Source organism: Tachysurus fulvidraco, chromosome 4, assembly GCF_022655615.1.
Source record: "Tachysurus fulvidraco isolate hzauxx_2018 chromosome 4, HZAU_PFXX_2.0, whole genome shotgun sequence".
Taxonomy (NCBI): domain Eukaryota; kingdom Metazoa; phylum Chordata; class Actinopteri; order Siluriformes; family Bagridae; genus Tachysurus; species Tachysurus fulvidraco.
Genome location: NC_062521.1, coordinates 15,867,434 through 15,882,381, shown reverse-complemented (window position 1 = coordinate 15,882,381; position 14,948 = coordinate 15,867,434). Strand labels below are relative to the sequence as shown.

Here is a 14,948-nt window from a genome sequence, read left to right as displayed (position 1 = left end):
CTGTGACATTTTATAACCCTGTATTAGGACAGGATGAAACATACATGTAAAAACAATTGCATGAAATACTTTGGTGTACTAGGTACTATGTAATGAAGTACTATTAAAGAGATTGTTAAGGTCCTGTAAACAGACAAACTGTTAAAAAATTGAAGGGAACACTTGAAAGGAATCTCAGGTTGGATCTTGATGAACGAAATATTTAAGTTGAAAATCTTTACTTGTATACATTGTGAACCAAATTCGTCAACCCACTGAGGGCTGGATTCAATACTGGATGATGTTGCAGGCAGCATAATGTTCCCTACTGCAACTCCAGACTCTTTCACGTCTGTCGTATGTGCTCAGTGTGATTCTGCTATCATCCGAGAACAGGGTGATATTGGCAGACCTTCCAATTCTGGTGTTCTCTGGCAAGCACCAATCGAGCTGTACAGTGCTGGGCTGTAATCACAGGTCCTATTAGAGTATGTCGGGCTCCCATATCACGCTTACGGAGTGTACTTATGACAGTTTGATCAATAACGTGCTCACCAGTAGATGACTGGAGGATATTTTGTTGGGCTCTGTCAGATAGTGCCCCTGCTGCTGGGTTGTTGCCCTTCTATGGCCCTGTCCAACTTTCTTCATGTCTCCTGGTATCTAATCCATGCTCCTCAAACTCTACTAGGAGACACACCAAACCTCCTTGAGACAGCACATATGGATGTGGAGGTAGCTGGACTACCTGGGATCCTTATAGAACACAAAATTAGAGACAAACCAATCAGGAAGGATAAGGAGGGAGCAACTGTCTGCAAAACCATTCCCTTGTTGCACCAGTTGTCACTTTTAATTTTACACTACAGCAAAAAACTGATTCACAATCACTTCTTCCTAACAGGACAGATTTATATCCTTTAAGTTTAATTGACAATGTAGTAGTGTTATTTATTTAGTATAGAACTTGTATATACATTATATACATAGACATTACGTGATGTAATTTGTTCATAACTATTGTCATTTTTTTCATTGCTTTTTATTATTTATTTTGGTAGATTTGGTCCTCCACAAAAATGCTTTAGATTCCATTTTAAATGACATGTAATCACATGACAACAGGACCAAAAAAGGAACACTTTTGGAGTGTTTAAGCCTTCTCTTTGCTTCTTTTCAGACAATATTCTTGGGGAAACTACAGTGTATAAATGATTCTTGAGAAGTGCTCAGTTGCTTGGAAACCCATGGCAACACTGTCCACGGCACACCAGCAGGCCTCCAAGCCGAGGGTGTTCTTTATCAGCTCAGTGAAAGGCGCCACCTCTTAAAAAGACTTTATTTAACTGAGACTAAAAGCACTGAAAGAAACTGGCACTAAAACAAGGCTGTTTGTCCCCAAATACAAAAGTAACACTTGCGGAATTTTCCGTTCCCATTCACCAATCCACATTTGCATTCACTAATTAAGGGACACACTGTGATTATTTTACACAGATTATTATAGTCGTTATTCGTATTTCAGCATGTTGTCCAAACCTACATTCTGCAGTTGTTTATGTGAGGATTGCAGGATATTGTGAAACATTAAATGTCAGATCCTTCTTCTGCACAGTCGTGTAATTCGGGTACTCAGAAGTAGCTCTTAAATTATGTCCCCAGCTCTGCTGCACGATTACACCTAGGCTTTCCTTTAGCTTTGTTGTTACTGTTTAGCAAGAAGTGTAGATGAGTGCTGCTGACTCCTTTTCTGTAGTACAGTAAGACTCTTAGTGTAAAGTCTTGTTGATTTACTAATGCTTTTACTTTTACTGTAAATCCTCTCCATTATCGCTGTTCCCACGTTGAACTGAAGGTGCTACGTTGCCAGGAGATGGAATTGCTGATTGGTGAGAGTATGAGACAAGAGTCCTCCCCCACATCCTCATCTCATATCCTCACTCTGTGTGAGTTGAAGAGGTGGTGAGGATAAGTACTTGCCCACCTTCCTTGTTCTCTCTGTGTAAACTAGCCTCGGCCTCGCTGCTGTAGTCCTGCATTCAGGCCTGACCACATGACTGAGGACAACTGAGAAAGGATCTGTACAGAGGGGTTAGTTCTGAGGGGATTCGAGATGCAAGACAACTTAGACAGGATTTTATTCTATGCTACATCCTCCTTGACATGTGAACACTGAAAATCTCATGGTTATTTAAGTGAAGAAGCAATTAGGTAAGAAATCTGTTTTATAATATTCACTTTTCCTTCCCTAGTCACTAGTCGATTCTACTGAGCATGTTCAAGGGGAAACATCCAAGTTTTATTTTGAGCTTTTTGGTTTGGTTTGCCACATGAAAGCAAACGCCTCACTTACACAGCAAAAATAATGTTTCAAATAATAATTTTGGGGGACTTTAATTAAGTTAATTTGTTTGGAACATCAGTGTGCTGAACCTTGTTATCTAGATAAGGAAATAAGCTCACTAACATGTGGTAGTGGTTGGGTCCTGCAAAGCTCTGTTATTGGCTGTGTTGACTTGACATATATATATATATAAAATTTCTTCAAATGCTCAGAAGCTGCACAACTCACACAGCTACAGTTCGGTAGCTATCATCCAACACCACAGGTGTTTAATTTCTCTTTAACAAAAATTATTTTTGATGCAAATTTGGACTCGATAAAAGTCCACACTTTTTTTGTGTGGATATATCAATCATTAGTACCACTAGTACTTTAGAACTTCCTCCCCCTTTGGTGCTCACATCCTTCCTCGTATCTGTGTGACATCACACAAGTGCATCCTGAGTTTTCTTTGGCCATATTTAGAGATATTCTTTCATGCTTTTTCGCCTGTATTGCCACAAATAGAATTTTACTAAAGTCTTCGGAAATGTCATCACTAATCATGATGTGTGGGCCACAGATCACAGTTATACAAATATAAAAATGTAAAACATTTCACCAATATATTTTAGGTTTTTATTATAGAAAGCATGTGTAGAAAATCACCCCAGAACTATTTCTGGAAATCTTTTTCTTCAGAGAATTAATTAAAAAGAGCATTATGAAGTTTGTGCCTCTTTCTCCTGTTTGGTTTTGGCACTAGGTTGTCAGTGTTGCTGTGTGAGAGTTTGTGTTCTGGGTCTGCTTCATGTAAAAGGGTTGTCCTATGAATGTCTGGAGCCGCCCACAGAGCTGTCTGGCTGCCAGATGTACGGTACTTCTCCGCTTCCCCCACGGGAGCTCCAACTTCAACTCTGGTACTGTAAGAAAAGAACCAGAAAGTAGTGACTAAAGAGTAACAAATGTCTAGTTGCCATTTATCTTTTCGCCTCGGAAAACAGGGTTGTTGTTTTGAGAAGATACTGCTAGCAACACAGAACTTTGTTTGTTGGTTTGTTTCGTTAAAGCTGGAAGAGGTCTGAAATGAAGAAGCAAAAAGCAAAGGATATCGGGACAACCGGCAGATCGTGAGACATTCCTTTAAAATGATGTATTACAAATGATATTTCAAATGGCATAGAAATATATTGTAATAGGTGCCTAATTGTCATAATCATGTATGCAAGTCCACTCTAGTAAGTGAAGTCTGTTATGTTTAAAGTTTTTTTTCTTTGAACATGCTGGAAACAGTTCTTATGTGTCCTTGTGCATTAATTAAGGGTGCGTCATGTCATAGTATCTTTAAAAAAAAAAAAATCTTAGTATCTCAAAATTCTTTGTATTTTTCCTTGTAACTGTATGTTAGATAAATATTTCAGTGTGTGGTCTGATTGCAGCTCTGTGCGGATTATGGGCACTACTGCTAGTGCAGGGTCTCAGCCTGCATCAGTGACTCCTACACATCTAATTGATCAGCAAGCTGGTGACATAGCAGAAGACAAGCGCTCTGTGAGCACCAGCTCTTTGCAGACTCTGAACATTCCCAACAGCAAGGCCAAGTCCATTATCACAAACAAGGTGGCCCCCGTTGTTATCACGTAAGCACTAATACCAAAATAATTGTCTAATATGATGTATGCAGTCAAAATAGGTGAACTATTTGTCCTATCTAGTTTGCCTCTTATATGCATGGAGCCACAGCAATCGTCCAGTAACTGATTTTAAAAACTGTGTGACATAATTATTTTACCTTTATTTTAAATAAATATTTGTAAAGGTGATATAAGTGGGAATCAAATCCCTCTTCAATCAGCTGTGGAATCAACCATATGCTTATCTCTTTAAACAGGTATAACTGCCGAGAAGAGTTTCAAATTCATGATAGTATCCTCTCAGCTAACTACTCTGTAGGAAAAATATCTGATACACTGCCCGAACATTACCTAGTGCTGGTAAGTATAACATTATGAAGCTAATTTTACAGCTTTATGAAAAACTGAGTAGATGTTTTATAATGGTGAAATTGTTAAATTGTTGAAAAACAGTTGTTGGAGTAGGACCCTTTATTGTCAGAAAGGTTGAAAACCTTTAAATAAACACCTGCCATCAAGCTGTGCAATTAAAAAAAAGATTAATTTTAATCTCGGCATTGAAAAACACTAAAGCATTGAAGGTCATTACAACCTGAATGTCTCAAATGATTATCTCTTTATTTATACTAGTTTTATTTCTATGGAACAAGACTTTTATTTGAATTTCTTTTTTCTTTTTTTCTGTTTTATTGTTTTTAATATTATATCAGAGTTACATCCAGAGTTACATAATGATCAGACTGAAAGATTAAATGATTGATAGACTCAATGATTCCTCTCTGTTTTAGGGGATGTCTTAGGTCATGCTTACCTTAAAACATGAGTGACTATCATGCTCACAATATTTATATTCTTTTTATTGCCCAGGGGGAGTTTTTTATGGTGCAGGATGTGAACAGTGGAGCAGATGTCTTGAACACTACAGGAAGCTACGGGGCCCCTAACTTCCGGAAAGCAAAGGAAAACTACCCTCTGTTTGGAATGGGCCAGGCCAGCCTGAACGGCTTCAAACAGCTCCTCCAGAGGCTAGAGAGTGAAGCTTATGAGGTCAGTTATTCTAGTGAAAGATAACAATCTCTACTATCTGTTGTGTTTAGGAAATATATGTTGTCGCTTTTGTTTTCTAATGTAAAAGTTCAGACAAAAGGGGTTGTATAATCAGAGGTGACTGTTTTAAGACTGCAATGCCTGACCTCAACTAAAATTTCATTAAAATGCAACAACAATTTATTTCTATATTTAATGTAGATATGCCTCTATTTATCTATATTATTCATCACTCAGGGTGTATTTTAGCAGCTTTAACATTTCAGCACTCTTCAGACAAACATTATGCTTGGAGACTGATATCCAGTGACTGATTTTTATAACTGTTGGACACAACTAGAATAGCTCTTTCTTTTAGTGATGTTATTTGTATTAGTAAATAAGTTAAATAAACTGAATGAATAAATGACTATTTGCAATGACTATTTTTTTTTAATAGTTCTAGCTAGCTAGCTGTCACTACTATCTTCTGTGAAATTTAATTAGTAAGCTACGTATACTGATAATATAGTCCACTATCATTACCACTTTATCTACTAATATTTGATCCATCTTAACATTTTCTTATATGTACAGGAAGTGATATTCTTCTGTGTGCGGGAAGAACCTGTTGTTTTCCTGCATGTGGATAAAGACTTTATTCCATACACTCCCAGGAGGAAAGAAAACCTCAATGAAAACCTTAATGACCTGAGATTTTTGGCCAGAGCAGAGCAGCTAGAGCTCTCTATCAGAAAAGAGGCAGGTTATAGAATGTTTTTTTTTAATGTTTAAATGTAGCTAAAATTCCCCATTTTAGATTAGATTCACCATATTTATGTCACACTTGGTACATCTTGTTTTTTATTTATTTTTTCTTCAGTTGTGTGACTTTGCTAAACTCGGTGAGAACATCTTCTATGTTTACAATGACACCGAAAGCTTCAAAGATGAGCCACAACATGTCAAGATTATGTCTGAGGAGGACATACATGTAACCGAGGAGGTTTACAGAAGACCACAGTTCATTTTGTCTTCTTACAGGTATATGTGTAGTGTTGTGTACAGTATGTGACGTGTAGTTCAGTTTGTGGTCAAGATTCTATTTTTTACTCATATTACAAATATGTGTGTTACATTTGAATTCTAAATGCACAGTGAATTTCTCTTCAAGATATTACAGACTTCCATTACCTACAGAAGGAGCACCACTGGAGGAGGATTTTGATGCTTTTGTAAATGTGCTTAGGGTAAGACCATATCTTATGCTAGTTTGTATATTTATTTGTCCTCACCTATTTCCAACCTTTAAGGAACAAACTTTACCACACGTAAAGAGTGAAATGTGCTGTGCTACTATCACTTTTTATTGCAATTTTGTTACCTTGCCTTTTATGGTGCTATGGTGGCCTGCCAAGACCAAGAATTTTCACAGTTACCGTATACAACTGAAAGAAATAGAGATTTAATAATGGGACAACTTGCTTCAAGCAGGCTTTGAAACCATTAAAGAACTTTTGTTCTGTCAAAATTTAGTAGTTATTTGATGTCCTTTTACATACGCCTCAAAAATATTAAAAATTGTGTCTGATTTTTGTGGAAGGTACAGCTGTGTTCAAACTGAATAGCAAGAAACTGATGTCATGTTTGCAAATGAAATCTATTCAGCCTGCAATAAAAAGCAGCAGTAATTGAATAGAGCCACGTGGAGCTATATTTTGTCTAAAATAACATTTATGTAGAGTAAAGCTACAGAAGTCATTTTCAGTGTTGTTTCCTGATGCTGAACTACAAAACATATATGATGATCTGCTCTTCTATACAGAAATGTCCTAGCTTATCAATATTGCGTGATAGCTCCAGGCCTCTGCCTGCAATGCTATTCAGCTGCCAGGTGGGAGTAGGGCGAACCAACCTCGGCCTTATCCTTGGAGCACTAGTCTTTCGTCATCTACACAAGACAGCTAATAACACCAGGTGAGAGTATTTCTAGCATTATTACCACTGCAATGTTACCGCTATCATCTCCTCTGCTTTTATCTAAAACATTGATGGAAAAATCTTAAATAAAATAAAACATTCATTACATTCACTTTGATTGATGTCATGGTTATATAAACAATTTATTACAAAAAAGTGAATTTAGATTGTGAAAACTTCATCTCACATTGTCAAGGGAAGAGGACGCACCCGTCAAACAGCAGCCAGAGTTTCAAGTCATTCAGAATCTGATCAGTTGTCTCCCCAACGGTCAACAAGTGCTTGATGAGGTTAGTTCTTACAGTTGCTGAAAGCACTATACTTAATGGCATTGTAGAATCTGTAGACGTTTTACCTCTAGTTCAGTTGCAATAGTGTTAATAATGTTTCTTCTCTTTCACTGTAGGTCAACAGAGCTATTGAAATGTGTTCAGAAATGCACAATGTCAAGGATGCAATATATGAAAATAAAAGAAAAATGGAAGCAGTTTTTGAGGATTACCAGATAAAAGTGTGTATAATGTCTTCAGCAAATTTGTAACCATGTGAACAATGATTATGAAAGAGGAATGTGATAAATGAATGTTGTCTTTCTTTTTTATTTTATTATTATAGGGAAGCAGTACAAAGGCATATTTCTTGCAAAGGACCCTGCAGAGTCTTGAGTCTTATTTCTATTTAATAGTGTTTAATGCATATCTTCATGATCAGGTACTGTAACATTCATTATTATTATTATTATTATTATTATTATTATTATTATTATTATTAAGGAATGCAAAATGGCTTAATCTCATTCATTTTCACAGTTTTTATAGAAAATCCAAATAATATATTTGTGTGATTTGCCTTTCTTTGTTATTGGTATCTAGTATCCGCAGATGTTTGCCCAGAGTTTCAGTCAGTGGCTTTGTGTGAATGCATGGATCTACAGGCTCCTTGGTAATATGAACTGTTCTGAGCTCTTAGCACCAGCCAGCCTAGTCACTGATGGAACCAGGATACTGGTATGGCTCAAAAAGCCTATAATATTTATTATAAGATTATTTATAGTCTTATAAATTCTTATTCTTATATTAGTATAAACCCTAGATTAATTTTTCCCCCAATTTAGTATTTAAGAAAGTATTTCTGTCAGTCTTTATGTGACTTGAAATGGAAAACTGACAACGCATTTACCCCAGAAACACACTGCTAAGAAAATAACAAAGATAATCATTATGTTGTTTGTAAGGTGGCCAGTGAGTTTTTGGCACCAGATGTACTTGGTACAGCCAAGGAAATGAGGGTGGCCAACTTCAGACGAGTTCTTAAGACATCTGTGTATGGTATGGCCCAGCCAAACTCTGAGGTAAAGTATTGTTTGTGGCTTTTATAATCCTGGTGCAATTCTATGTTAAGTGAAAAACTCTGAAAAAGAATAATATAAATCCTGTTTCAGGGTGTTTCTGTTGTGTTATCTTACCTCACGGATGAGCGACGGAAGCATTCCAGCATTGTATGGGTGAATCTGCAAGAGGAACTGATTCTGGAAGGTAATGGGCAGATGTTCACCACTCGAGAGCCAAGCAGTCTGGAGCAACCAATCCAAGTGTGTGTGCAGAACTCACAACAACATGAGGTATGTCAAGATACTTGTTGACTATATGTTTAACATAGTGTCAGCTCTTCAACACTGCAGTTCTTTAAACTCTATTTAATTCAAATATTTGAAATGAACTATGAATTTGGTCTTAGAATAGATGAAGATGGATATAACTTTTGGCACCCTATGTGCAGAATATTCTGATAGTATAGTGACATTGGCAAATCAGATAATGAATTTTCAAATACATGAGCAGTTATGTTTCAGAAGTCTGGAGAAGACAAATGTTCTGTTGTGAAATGGATGGTAAATTTAACGTAGACTAAGATCTTTGGACTTTCAAAATAAACCATTAGACATTTCAAAATAACTTTAAAAATATACCATTAGACATTTTCTTCATAACAAGCTCTTAGGAAACATTGCATAAAGGAAGCAACCCACAAAATGTGGCCCCTGAATGTGACCAGGCAACACTAAAGCTACAATTAAAATTGTTTGTTGTGGTCAGATGAGACCAAAATTGAATGTTGAATAGTCCACACACTCTCTGGATTGGAACCCTATTTAAAACCTTTGGTCTGATCTAAAGAGGCAATATAAACCTAAGAATATAAAAGTTTAAAATGTTCTCTGTGGAGGAGTGTGTACGATCAATCTTGTTAGATGTGACAGGAAGAGACGCTGTTATTTTCTGTGCTGTTAATTTTGTGCTGTTATTTTCTCCAGAGTAGACTTGTTTATATATATATATATATATATATATATATATATATATATATATATATATATATATATATATATATATATATATGAATAAGTATTAACTCTTGACGTGATGACCGTTTGAAAGCCAGTGATTTGTAGAAAATTTAACTACAGGGTGTCCCAAAAGTCTCCATACTGTATGTAGTATTTCTTAGCAAAATTTAAATTTATTTACGAAGCATATTTACTATTTTTTGTAAACACATAGACTTGCCTCTCCCACATTTTGCTCCCAGTTTGCAAGTGATGTGCTTTCCATGTTTCCTGTTAAAGTAAATCACAACCGTATGACAGCATCCTGATCCAGCCATGTGAATGATTTTAAAAGGTCTTTTTTTGTCAAAGGTATTCATAAATGTTATCCAATAAATAAATAAATAAATAAATAAATAAATAAATAAATAAATGTGTTCATTTCCCAATATGTGGAGACTATTGAACATGTAGGGAAAAAACAGTGAATTATATTATTGTTTTTTTTATCAAGTTCTTGAAGTGGAAATAATTAACTGTATAGCAGTGTGGTACATTATATCAGCTCAGTTGTGTTTCATAGGTTGATATGTAAAAAGTTTTAGAATACGTTATTGTCAAATCTGCATTCACATTGATTATAAGAAGACAAATCAAAAATAATCAGAGAACAACATTGTTTCCCAGATGCTAGAGCTGGCACTAAAGGAGGAAATTCTCAAGTCTGAGAAGTGGCTTGAGGTAGTGATTGAACAGGAGAAGCAGATGAGAATGCTGAAAAGCTGTCATACTGTCCAGGATGTCTTTGCCAACCAAAAGAGCTTTCACCCAGGCCTCACGTATCAGCGTATCCCTCTTACTGATTGTTCTGCTCCGAACGAGGAGGTAATACAACCCATTCCTCTGGGTGGCTATAAACTGTAAAAGATTACACTTAATTAAAATTATAGCATACATGATATTATATGTGTTACTGCTGCCCCTTAGTTTTTTGACCGGCTATTAGAGACCATGAAGAGCAGTCTTGGTCAGGATCCCAGCTCAGCTTTTATCTTCAACTGCAGTGATGGGAAAGAGCGAACCACCACTGCTATGGTCATCGCAACGCTTACTCTCTGGCACTTCAATGTAGGTCATACAGTCTGGAGTGAACAGTTTTATTAACATGCATCCTGACTTCAAGATTTATCTCTCTCAGAAAGCAATCTTGGACTAATCAAAGATATAATGTCATAACCTTGATTTCTTTAGGGCTTTCCTGACTGTGTGGATGAAGAAATTGTAAGTGTCCCTGATGCAAAGTACACAAAAGGAGAGTTTGAGGTACAATGTTTTCTTTGCTGTAGTCTTTAAACCATTTGCAAGCCATTTTTTTATACAAGTTTTTACAAGTTTTTGTGTAAATCTCCTCAGGAGACAATGAAACATGCTGGACATAATGGCATCATGGTTTAGTTTTTGGTGCTAGTGTGTAAATTTAGCATTGTGTGTTTGTGTGTTCAGGTGGTGATGCAGGTGGTCAGACTGCTACCTGATGGTCACCGTATGAAAAGAGAGGTGGACATGGCACTAGACGCTGTCAGTGAGACTATGACTCCAATGCATTACCACTTACGGGAGATCATTATATGTTCATATAAACAGGTAACGTTTTGTGCATGTACTTCAGGCTTATACGTGTGTGGTAGTTTACACATTTTGAATGTCTGATGCAGTCAAAATATGACACCCCCTGCAGGGTTGGTCTTAGTTCAGACTCACTTGATTCACAAAAACTACATTTTTTGGTCCTATAATGGACAGTAAGGCACCACACTTCTTTTTCCATCACACATTATTCCCTTGCTCATGGTACATTTGTGTTGTGGAAACTAATGATATCATCAGATAAAACACATGCACAGGCTACTTCACAATTGGTGATCATCATGAGGGGAGTCAAACTCAAACCCAGACAAAATGCTAAATATATAATAAATTCTATGCTCTAATACACAATGAGAGTCCATTAGAGCTTTACATAATCTGAAGGAAACATCTTTCTCTCTCCTTTACTCAGAACACCTCCTGGTGGTTGCAGGAGGCATGAACAGGCTGTAAAAATAAAAAATCAACAGCAAATTTTGAAGCATTTTACAATTTACAAATTATGTTTATTTTGTAACCAGCAATAAACTAAATTTGTTACATCTACTGACACAGCAGAGGTGGGTAGAGTAGCCAAAAATTGTACTCAAGTAAAAGTACTGTTACTTCAGAATATGACTCAAGTAAAAAGTAGACATCCAAATAATTACTTGAATAAAAGTAAAAGGTGGAAAAAAGGTGGACTTGGTGGAAAAAACAACTCAAGTACTGAGTAACTGTTGAGGAACGTCTGATTTATTTTTTAACACAAGACAACAATCAGGCAGACAAAAATACAAAATAATCTTTAGGCAAATTATGGCTCATCCAATCAATAAAATAAATTACAATTAATTAATTACAAAATAGCTTAAATTAAAATAATTCAGGTAAATTCAAGTACTTAATAAATAAAATAATAATAAATAAAAAATAAATACGCACAAGTAACACAAATTTCCAAACCTTTATACTTTTTTACCAGGCAGAACTAGAACGAGGCAGCCCATAAATTCTCATAAACTCTGTGTGTGTGTGTGTGTGTGTGTCTCCAGTGACAGAACAACAGAAGAAAACACACACACATTTCATACCAGGCATGCTGCACAGAAAACTGCACACCGGTCAACGTAAACCGTGTGTGTGCGTGTGTGAAAACATGCAGAAACAAACTATTTCACCAAAAAAAATCACTCAGTGACGTCACTATTAAACTTCACCGTCTGCATTGCCGACGGTTTGTGTTGCTAACTAACCCGTCCGCCGCTGAGATTGTGTTTGGTAACGTGACGAGACTGCACAACTACGTTTGATTGGTGAAACACAGTCACGTGGTAGAGCCTTAGTGGAAGTTTCTCTCTGTCAAAATAAAAATATTAAAATTGATGCATAGAATAACAAAGAGGTAAATAGAAAAGTAATGAGTTCATTGTAGCCTAATGTAGCGGAGTAAGAGTACAGTTTCCTTTTCACAAATCTACTCAAGTAAAAGTAAAAAGTATAGTGATTTAAAACTACTCCTAGAAGTATAATTTTTTTCAAAAACTTACTCAAGTAAATGTAACGGAGTAAATGTAACTCGTTACTACCCACCTCTTGACACAGACATTTATAAAACAGCACATGCAGCAGGTAACAATGTAAATCAAACCTCATCTACCTTTAAAAACACTTTAAACTTCTTTTTAACAATCTTCATTTTAACAATAAAACTTACTTATTTACTCTTTCATTGTTAAGAAATTGATTTATTCCTGTTGCTTTCATTCAGTGGAATTATTCAATAACTCCAGTACTTTTTTCAGCTCCTCATTTAATTTTGTTCTGGTTCAATTTGTTCATTTTTTCCTAAAATCTAACTGTCTGCTCATAAAATCTTGTCTGCTCAAATTTTTTTTTTTGTATTAGATATTTTTAGTGACAATTTAATCAGCCTTCATTGTCACATTGGTAATTTATGGACTACTTAAAGAATACATAAAAACAATCTTCAACATTCTCCTTATTTTTATTAATTGTGCAGGAGGTTTCAGGGTCTCAACAAAATTGTTCAAAACTCATTAGTTACACACAAAAGAACTGTAAAACAATTGAATAAACACTGACCTATCTATTAAATGCATTTTTGTATTAATTATTTTGTCCCTCTAGTCTCTAGCATACAAACCTGCAGAAAAAAAATATGTCAAGATCCTCCTTGTTTTGCCATCAGCTCTATATACCCTGAAATTACAAATAGCAAAGATTTAGTTGTTTTGTTCTTCCTTTTCAGATCAAAACAGCAAAATCAGAAACTGAACTGCAGCAGTTACGTCTGAGAAGCCTGCAGTACCTGGAGCGCTATATTTATCTCATCTTATTCAACAGCTACCTCCACCTGGAGAAGAAAGACTCCTGGAGAAGACCATTCAGCCTGTGGATGTACCAGGTGACAGCATATTCAATGCACAATGTAGACCAAAACATAGAGCTGACTTTTTCTGGTTAAATCTTTAAATTTTTAAAACATGCAAACAAAAAAAATAAACTTAAGTTGTTTCGGGAGCCACGAAAATTTTTCTCTGCATAACAGTGTGCATAATGTTATTTATTGATTAGTTTTTTAGTATGACCTGACTTTTGCAAGTAAGCTACAATCTAATTTTTAACAGGAGTAAAAAGAATTAATAATTATTATATTATATTATATTATATTATATTATATTTTTAGTTGCATTAACTCACCAGCTATGCTATTGTGGCTTTACTGTTTTATATTTGAATGAAGTATTTGTAAAGAAATATCATCTATCATCTCGATGCATGATTTGGCAGGTGGCAGCACGAGCTGGCATCTATGACATCCTCAACCAGCTGGGCTTCCTTGAGTTTGAAGCATCTAAGACTTGTCCACTGGCTAGACTACGCTACCGCTGGAGACAATATAACGCTTATTCACTGCCCATCCGTGGAGAGCTCGTCTAACGAAATGCTAGTTTTTTTTTTTTGTTTGTTTGTTTTTTACAGATGATTGAGATTGGACTGGTTAACTATTCGGGACACTATTTTAGGTTTGATGAGCAGTCAGGTTATTTGAGCAAGACCCTTAACCCCCTAACTGCTAGGCTCAAACATCACTTTGAATGAATGTGCCTGTAAAAGTGAATAAATGTAAATCATGTTTCTCAACAAAATGATGATTATTCCTTGATGTATGAAAAGGAATTAAAATTCTGAGGTTGTGTAAATTCAGTTGTGGTGTCATGTTAAGCCAACACACCTTATGATGGCAGACCTGGAGGGAAGCTGGATTACAACAGCTTGTACTTGTCAACAGATTGTACTTCTGTCAAAATCTGAAGCTACAGTGCACTCAGGCTCTGGATAGTTGAAGATTGGAAAATGACACGCTGATGTTCAATCTCCAACTGTCCATTTTTTTTTTTAAACTCAAGAGATGTTTGTGTGTCAAAATCCCAAGAGATCAGTAATCCCAGAAATTACCATGGCACCAACCTCCATGTCATGTTCAATGCTACTGTGATCACATTTTCCCATATTCTGTTGTAAACATTATCTGAAACTTTTCACATGTATCTCCATGACTTTATCCTTTGCACTGCAGCCACATGATTGGGTGTCTGAATGATTACACTGTTGCCATGAATATAGCCACTGCTGCTGATATGGCATTAAACAACATATAAATAAATGAAATGAATAATTACACAAGTGAGTAAATGTATAGGTTTGCCTATTAAGTGGCTAGTAAATATTTATATAATATACTGTCTATAGGGTTTCCTGTGAGTGAGTTGCATTTTTAGAAAATGGCAACACCAATTATAAGTATTTTTTATTATGATGTCTATTATATAGAAACCGGATGTTAACGAGGGAAAAATATGGCATGATATCTGAAATTTGTAATAATTACAAGTGGGGTGACAATGAAAATTAAGAGCAGGAGTACATGTATGAGTAATTTCCATACTCAAGTAAATACAAATCTACTACAATTATGCTTATAAGCACAATTACGGAAACAATTATTTCTGTATGTTCCATCAGTATG

At 35.8% G+C, this 14,948-nt stretch overlaps 1 protein-coding gene across 5 annotated transcripts; it reads left to right on the top strand.

Annotated features, from left to right (window-relative positions):
* The first annotated feature begins 1,037 nt into the window (after window positions 1–1,037).
* pald1b (phosphatase domain containing paladin 1b) lies at window positions 1,038–14,121 on the top strand. 5 transcript variants are annotated; one of them, XM_027141937.2, is made up of 22 exons: window positions 1,038–2,190; window positions 3,069–3,222; window positions 3,373–3,432; window positions 3,742–3,942; window positions 4,194–4,296; window positions 4,804–4,983; window positions 5,560–5,724; window positions 5,846–6,006; window positions 6,137–6,212; window positions 6,788–6,939; window positions 7,139–7,232; window positions 7,349–7,453; window positions 7,558–7,653; window positions 7,815–7,949; window positions 8,177–8,293; window positions 8,384–8,563; window positions 9,956–10,153; window positions 10,256–10,396; window positions 10,520–10,591; window positions 10,772–10,912; window positions 13,167–13,322; window positions 13,709–14,121. In XM_027141937.2, exons 2-22 carry the CDS (start codon window positions 3,173–3,175, stop codon window positions 13,856–13,858), a joined length of 2,733 nt encoding a protein of 910 aa, XP_026997738.2. In that variant the 5' UTR covers window positions 1,038–2,190; window positions 3,069–3,172; the 3' UTR covers window positions 13,859–14,121. The 5 variants fall into 5 exon arrangements, with proteins under 5 accessions (XP_026997738.2, XP_047668125.1, XP_047668127.1 ...); XM_047812169.1 differs by lacking the exon at window positions 3,069–3,222 and having other exon boundaries at window positions 1,041–2,190; XM_047812171.1 differs by lacking the exons at window positions 3,069–3,222; window positions 3,373–3,432 and having other exon boundaries at window positions 1,046–2,190.
* Window positions 14,122–14,948: the final 827 nt, after the last annotated feature.

Bases quoted from the DNA above. Each gene is read 5' to 3' on its own strand.
- pald1b (XM_027141937.2), top strand. From the start codon at position 3,173: ATGTACGGTACTTCTCCGCTTCCCCCACGGGAGCTCCAACTTCAACTC. The intron at 5,725-5,845 runs GCAGGTTATAGA...TTTTTTCTTCAG, and splicing joins AGCTCTCTATCAGAAAAGAG to TTGTGTGACTTTGCTAAACT. The intron at 7,654-7,814 runs GTACTGTAACAT...ATTGGTATCTAG, and splicing joins ATGCATATCTTCATGATCAG to TATCCGCAGATGTTTGCCCA.